This window comes from Haplochromis burtoni, unplaced genomic scaffold, assembly GCF_018398535.1.
Source record: "Haplochromis burtoni strain Fernald_Lab_line unplaced genomic scaffold, NCSU_Asbu1 Contig_213, whole genome shotgun sequence".
Classification (NCBI taxonomy): domain Eukaryota; kingdom Metazoa; phylum Chordata; class Actinopteri; order Cichliformes; family Cichlidae; genus Haplochromis; species Haplochromis burtoni.
In genome coordinates this window covers 1,061,782-1,069,943 of record NW_024582574.1, presented here as the reverse complement: position 1 = coordinate 1,069,943, position 8,162 = coordinate 1,061,782, and the positions used below count along the sequence as shown (strand labels likewise).

At 40.3% G+C, this 8,162-nt stretch overlaps 1 protein-coding gene across 2 annotated transcripts in view; it reads right to left on the bottom strand.

The window, feature by feature from the left end:
* Positions 1-926: 926 nt before the first annotated feature.
* mtnr1aa (melatonin receptor 1A a) overlaps positions 927-8,162 on the bottom strand; it is a 40,010-nt gene continuing 32,774 nt past the window's right edge. For both annotated transcript variants that reach the window (XM_005936766.2, XM_042226462.1), the window contains exon 2: positions 927-3,856. In XM_005936766.2, the coding sequence (XP_005936828.1) occupies positions 2,988-3,856 (869 nt within the window). In that variant the 3' untranslated portion in view covers positions 927-2,987. The remainder of the gene's footprint in view (positions 3,857-8,162) is intronic.

Below are 8,162 nucleotides of genomic sequence, written 5' to 3'. Positions count from 1 at the left end.
CAAGAAATATCTCAAGACTGGTTTTTCTAAGGTTTTATGGACTGATGAAATGAGAGTGAGTCTTGATGGGCCAGATGGATGGGCCCGTGGCTGGATTGGTAAAGGGCAGAGAGCTCCAGTCCGACTCAGACGCCAGCAAGGTGGAGGTGGAGTACTGGTTTGGGCTGGTATCATCAAAGATGAGCTTGTGGGGCCTTTTCGGGTTGAGGATGGAGTCAAGCTCAACTCCCAGTCCTACTGCCAGTTTCTGGAAGACACCTTCTTCAAGCAGTGGTACAGGAAGAAGTCTGCATCCTTCAAGAAAAACATGATTTTCATGCAGGACAATGCTCCATCACATGCGTCCAAGTACTCCACAGCATGGCTGGCAAGAAAGGGTATAAAAGAAGAAAAACTAATGACATGGCCACCTTGTTCACCTGATCTGAACCCCATTGAGAACCTGTGGTCCATCATCAAATGTGAGATTTACAAGGAGGGAAAACAGTACACCTCTCTGAACAGTGTCTGGGAGGCTGTGGTTGCTGCTGCACGCAATGTTGATGGTGAACAGATCAAAACACTGACAGAATCCATGGATGGCAGGCTTTTGAGTGTCCTTGCAAAGAAAGGTGGCTATATTGGTCGCTGATTTGTTTTTGTTTTGTTTTTGAATGTCAGAAATGTATATTTGTGAATGTGGAGATGTTATATTGGTTTCACTGGTAAAAATAAATAATTGAAATGGGTATATATTTGTTTTTTGTTAAGTTGCCTAATAATTATGCACAGTAATAGTCACCTGCACACACAGATATCCCCCTAAAATAGCTAAAACTAAAAACAAACTAAAAACTACTTCCAAAAACATTCAGCTTTGATATTAATGAGTTTTTTGGGTTCATTGAGAACATGGTTGTTGTTCAATAATAAAATTATTCCTCAAAAATACAACTTTCCTAATAATTCTGCACTCCCTGTATAAGGCTTAACTACTATTTTGTTTTAATCACACTTACAATAGTAAACATTTTTGCAAAACTGGTTTGACTTTCAAAGGTTTTTCAAGGTAGGCTTGAATTCAAATGTGCAGAGACAGACATTAAGAACATATGCTGTGTTTTTGTTGGTGTACTTTTGGATGAACTGTTTTCTGTCCAATTTGACTTATTCTCTTTTGTTCCTGTCTTTTTTTTTTTAAGACATGTTCAATGTATTCATATTTTTTTCCCCAGACAACATCAATTTGCAGTGATTTACTTTTTTTTCCATCTAAAGTTTGGACAGACTGCAGAACTTTGAGTGCTCTTTTTTGAGCTTTTCATGGCCTCGCCATAGTAAACACCACATTTTATGGTCTTTTTTTGGACACTGAATCAGTAAATAAAGACAAGCCTAAATCAGTGACATGAAACACCTGATTTTCCTTTTCCATTTTGTTGCATCCCTTGCTATAAAAATCACTGGCCTCAGATTACTGTATGACTCTGTTTGGGGGCAGTGTAAATCCCTGGGATTTTTACATTTGCTCATCCCCAACCCATTCATTCCTTCCTACCGCACACAGCTCTTGGGATTAAACGGATTGAGAAGGGGGCAGGGAGTCCTGTGGGTGCTGGCTCTTTTAGCTCTTGCTTTGAGGATGATGGTCAGCTGCTGTTATGTAAGCCAAGTGGATTTCAAATGCATGGTTGGGCCACTCTCCTCTGCGGTGCATTATTTCTTTGTGCTCCACTAACCGGGTAGCCCACGCACACTATGCAACACGCATGCAAGTGCTGATGCATAGTAGCCTAAACTGTCCCGGCCTCTTACGCATTGCAGAATTCTTCCCACTGTGAAGGGCACAGTGAAGGGCACAATTTTCATTAGTTCACCTAAAAATTTGTTTGCAGACAGAACCTTATGAGCTTATACGTTTAACCGCCACTCATATCATTCAGACAATGCAGACAAAACTAAGCACTTGCTACATAACCTTGCCATATCATATCCATTGGATGCTTTTACAGGTAATGATGACTGTGTTCCACCGTGTGTGAAATCCCAGTTACCCAGGCAGATTTGTAGCAGAGCTGTCACACTGGCAAAAAAAAATATGAATAGAGGACAAACCAAACTACATCATTTACAGGCCAATGCAGTGTCCTGAAACAAACTGGTCATTTGAGAGGGTTAGAGGCTAAGACTGCAGCAAACAAAGTTACTGTTTAAAGCCATTTATAACTGTAACACATGATGGCCAAAGGAAAGAAGAAAACACCCCCAATAAACCAGAATTGTAGTAAAACGAGCATCGGTAAGTACACTGAACACAGGGCTAATGCAAAAACGCCGTCAGTATCAGATTTTATTTTGCATATGAATAATTTCCAATATCCATGCATACAGTATAATGAGCACATAATGTGGTAGAGACAGAGAGAGAGCGAGAGATATTGTCTTTACTAAAGAATATATTCCACCTAATGTAATGGACGGTACTGTAGGTTACACTAACACAGCAGCAAGCCATACTGCTTGCACTCAGTTAGTGTTACAGTGTCACGAATGAGGTTATTAAAATTGGTTAACTCCATTTACAAACTTGCGAGTATCTTTTCAACCGAGATTTGTAGAAATCTTATTTTAGTGGCCTCATAAAATGTTCTTTTTATTCTTTTGAAACCGGAACCTGATATATTGTGTATTTACATGGCATTTCATACAAAATAAATACTTATATATTTAATGATACATTTATATCATCATTGTAAACATGAAAACAAAACAGACATCATATATTGTTTTGTACTACAGGGACTGCAGAGTCAAACAAAAGTGCTTGATCAGAGACAAAGATGTTACGCACCCCTGTTCTTGCTGTGATTGTTCAGAGATCAGATAGCACCGTATGAGTCCCGACAGAAGCTGTTTGTGGTTTATATTTGGTATTTTTCTTACTCAGCTTTTTTTCCTTTTCTTCCTCATACTCTCAGTATATTGGTTTTATGTCTCTGAGTTCTGTTTCAGACTGAGTCCACTTTGACCTGGTTGTTGTTGGTCATGAGCGGTGACGGTTTACTCTTGAGCCGCTCCCCTGCGTCATTCGAGCTGTCCTGGAAGAAGATGCGAGCCGTGCACACTGACACTACAATACGCTTGTACTCGCGCCGGAAGTTCTGGTTCAGCACGCCATACACAATGGCATTAAGGCAGCTGTTAAAGTAGGCCATGAAGTAGCTGGCCACGAACAACCACTCAGGGATGAGGGGAATCACAACCTCCGGTTTGATCGCTACAGCCAGTCCGATGAAGTTTAGCGGTGCCCAGCACACAGCAAAGAGCACAAACACCACAAACATGGTAACAAAGTTCCTAACGTCATGTGGCGTCAACTTGGGTCGATTGTCTGGCTTGACCCGTCTCCTTACCTGTATGACCAATATCCAAATGCGCAGGTAGCAGTAGGTGACAATCATGATGGGTAAAATGAAGTGGAAGAAGACCACGGCGATGGTGTACGCGGAGCTGGCCGACTGAACAAATGTGCAGGAATAAACCCGCGGGTCGTACTGAAGCGAGCCCACAAACAGGTTGGGCACGATGGCAACAACAGTCAGCGCCCAGATTAACAACACATAGCAGACAGAGTTTTTGTCGCTGTACAGTTTATCGTATTTGAGGCTGTGGCAGATATAACAGTATCGGTTGATGGCGATGCCAGTGATGTTGAAGATGGAGCCGATGACGCTGACACCCATGAGGAAGCCGCTGATTTGGCAGTGGACGTAACCCAGGTTCCAGCCATTGTGGAAGATGGAGGTGAGGACCAGAGGGTATGGGTAGATGGCCACCACAAGGTCTGCCACTGCCAGGCTCACCACAAAGATGTTCCCTATCGAAAACACAAACAGCAGAGACATGGATGACCAACTGAGAACAGACTCAACATTCAATTAAAGGAGACATGGAGTCATTATATCCAGAGACTGCCAAATGTTCCTCGCTTTAACATATTTACTTTTCCCCACCTTTCTGGGAGTCTTGTGACTTATTATGAAGAAAGATAACGAGTACAGAACAAATATGACGGCATGAAAACCGCATCATTGATAAAGTATTGTTGATGTCACCCCTGTAGACTTTGGATTGGATCATTTAAGACATGGATAAAGCTCTGCTGCTAATTCCCATCTTTCCCCTGAGTCAGAATCTTTTAAATTGAGCAAGAACACAGAATTACAATTTGTATAAATATCACTGAGAAGATCTTCTATGTGATCATCTGACTCAAGATGCAAGGCTCCTCATTTCTTACAGCATTAAAGGCAAAATCTGCCCAGTGGAAATGACAATCCTTTTGAAAATCTGAGCCCATTGCGTGTTGGCTAAGATAGCTGGCCTTAATTAAAATAGATGTAATCAAATGTGCTAAAACAAAGAAGACCCCCCACTAACACAATACTTTAGAGACATCCATTTGTTTCTCTTGCAATTTTGTAACTTAAGCCAGAGGAAAAGTGCCTCAAGGCTGGATGTTGAGAGGGAATCCATCTGTAGTTTGGTATTGTATGTGTGCATATGCACATGTGCGCTTGTGTGAATGCATAAACACAGTGGTAGTTTCCCTCGATGATTTGGCATGTGTGAACATCAGCGTACATTCAGCTGTTACCTTTTGATGTTGGTGAATAATGAAAATAATGCATATTTCTAATTGTCAGGAAGGACTCTACAGTGCGCATGGAAGGTAAGCATGATCTAAAGTGGGGATTATAAAGATACAGTCTGCAGGAAACACCCAGCCACCAAAGGACCAAGTCTGTCCCACTGGATGACTTTGAGAATGTCATAATTGCAAAGAATAGGGCATAATTTTGCATCAGGAAGAATTGAGGAAGTTGGTATGAATCGATGTTGCCATGAGAGTGGTTGTTTAAAATTGTTTCATTCTATGCAGGCCCTGAACAGTTGATTGCACTGTAACTTAAGAAAACACCAGTAAAACACCTATGGTATGAATTTTAAAATCCTAGGTGACCTCCTTCTCGAGTACCGCATTCACGAGCTTGCCCACGCCGCCCGCCTGGTGAGGTGACAACAATATCAGTTTTTTACAGCTAAGGGGTGAAAAAACAGCAATGTGAATAAAACACAGCGGAAGGAGAAAAAATAACATCTCCCAAAACACAACGGAAGTGTATTTTGGGAGACATTAACGTGACAGAACAGCTGTGAGAGGATTGCACAGGAAGACACACTTAAAACAAGGAGCATTCATCGCTTTTGTGAGGAAGAGAAAGATACTAGGTAATTATATGAATCACATGATTCATATAACACTGTAGATACATGTTTGCTATTAGCTATGCAGCTGTTATGTTGTGACTTGTTCAGCTGTTCCATCACGTTATTGTCTCCGTAAAAACACTTCCATCCTCTTTTGTGAAATCTTTCTCCTCATTCTGTTGAGCTGTATATCATTTCTATTGTGTTTTGTGTGCTTTTGAAGCATTTTTCTAATTGCTAGTGGTTCTTTTGTAAGGTGAAGTGTATTTGACCTCTCAGGGCCACCTCACATATCTTAGTTTCGGAGCATCTGTGGTTCCAGTGGTAGAGAGGGTCATCTATGAATCGAAATGTGATCCCCACTTCATACACAGAGGCTGAAGGATGCTGGGCATGATACTGAACCCCAAGTTGCCCCTGATACATTCATCAGAGAGTGTGTGTGTGAGAGATATATATAAAAAAAAGGATACAGATAAAATCACTGTATGTGTGACTGGGGGAAAGAGAATTAATACAAAGTGCATTGAGTGCTCAAAATTAACTATAAAGTGCTACCAGCCCATTTCCTATTACCACAGGAAAGTTGTATGGCAAGTCAGTACCGATGGCCTGTCATGCCACACCAAAGTAAAGTCTTTAAACCCAGCAGTAATAAAAGGAAGGGAAACATTTGGAGGTGTATATGGCCCATGAACTAAAATAAGTTTGACACCCCTGATCAGCAGACTGGGTAGTAATCAATGGGATGCAAATGCTTTCTTTGCCCCAGAACTGACGGGAAAATGATATACCCTGTTAAAGAGGGACACACTTTTGCAAAATGACAGCTGACAGAAAATTACTGTAATTCTCAGCCTCTTTCCAATGATGAGCAAAAGAGACAAAAGCATAAATATTTGAAGACACCTTGCAGGAACACAATCACTTGTGTGTGCAGGCACACAGCTCTGGACTTTGGCTTGAACCCCCTGTGATGACGATGTTGGAGGACCCTAAGATAAAGCCACATGGCATTCTCCCTAGCTTTCACTCGTCTCAGTGGAATGTGTTCTGCTTATGAACATAGGACAAGCCCGGATTTGCAGATGTATTGACAGCTTGTCACAAATGATAAGATGGATTCTATGTCGCAGAGAAGCTAAGGTGCATCACATGTATCTCTGCAATCACTGCAGTGTGCAAAGCAATTAAATGTTTGCACAGACTTTTGTGCAGCCAGTTACAGACACAAACCTGTAAACCTGTAGACAGACCTGTCAGTCTCACCTAAGCATTAGAAGCACATTGGTGCTCAGTGGCACTGTTATCTCCGATAAACCATGCTATTCTACTGCCAGGAATCGCATGTGGCTATTAATTAAGTTTGTCCTTTTGTATTTCTCATTGGGCTGCCCTCTATACGGAATTAAATGCACCTGCTGTTGTCACAAGATCCCACGGCTGCAAGAGAGCTTTACTATATATGTACGTGTGTGGTGTGCTTTTTGTTCATCTATCTTTGTGAGGACCTTGAGAAACAAAGTTTTTTTCCTTTTTTTCCCCACAGGCACCTGTAGATTTTCGTGTAGTATTTTTCTGTACGACAACATGGGTGAGTATGGTGAACAATATACAAATAATTCATGATTAAAACCCTCCACATTGTACATTTAAGTAATCAAACAGTCCATAAGAGAAAATGTGTTTACCATTATTGGAACCAGGTTTAGCTAAAGGTCTGGTTAGACTGTTTTACAGAGTGACAAAGAGAGATGATCACAGTGATGGCATTAAATCCATCTGATTGTTTTTTTTTGTTTGTTTTTTAACAGTGACAACTAATTTGCTTCGTACACAGTTGTGAACAAACGGCCCCACAACATCTTCCCTGTTTACTTAGACTTGTATTACCTGAGTTTTGACCTGTTCAACGAGTAAAAGAAGTATTTTGAACCAATTTCATGGTAACACAAGCAACTTTTTTTGTTGAGAAGTTGCCACAAAAAAGTACAAATAAATAGCTATCACAAATACAAGCAGTTGCCAGGGTTTTGGCACAAGTAGCTAAAATTATTGAAGTCTAATTCACCTAAAAATTGATTTATAGAAATGTAGAATTAATCACGTAATGTTTTATAGAGTCCAGATTTGTATTATTATTAAACTTTATTGTGTTATATTGTCCAGTGTATCTATTGTTTTGTCTCTTTCATATGGTTCAACAGCATTTCACATTTCACTTCATCCACTAAACCAATAAAAAAAAGGTTATGCAAAACAAACAGCACTTTAGTGGCATTTTTTATATGTTTGTCACACTTAATGGTTTCAGATCATCAAACAAAAATATGAGACAAAGATAACAGAAGTAAACACAAAATCCAGTTTCTAAATGAAAGTGTTTATTACTAAGGGGGAAAAATCCAAACCTTCATGGCCCTATCTGAAAGAAATGGTTTCTTCTTTACACTTAACACATCCAGCACTCACTATTATTATCAATAGTCATGTTAATGTGATAAATATATGTCCAATATTCACCCTCCCTTTAGCCATGTTTCAGCCTCCACCCACTCCTCAGGGAAATATGTGCCTTTTTAGCAGCTTAATGCTTCATAGTGCTCACCAGCTGGCAGCTAACTTTGTCTGTCTACCTCTCAGTGCCGGACAGGATAGCATGCAAACACCACAGAGTGTTAAATTGAACATAATCAGAACAGAAAGATAAAAAAACAGAGAGAGATTGTAATTTTGTAGGTTGGCTAAAAAGTGACCCCTTTCACTTTTTTAAAAAACAGAACAAAAAAACAAAACACTTGATCAGTTCCTATTTATTCTACTGAGTACAGCCTTGAAGTACAAACACATGAATGTGTGTCACAGCTAGCACTGTGTGTGTGTGTGTGTGTGTGTGTGTGTGTGTGTGTGTG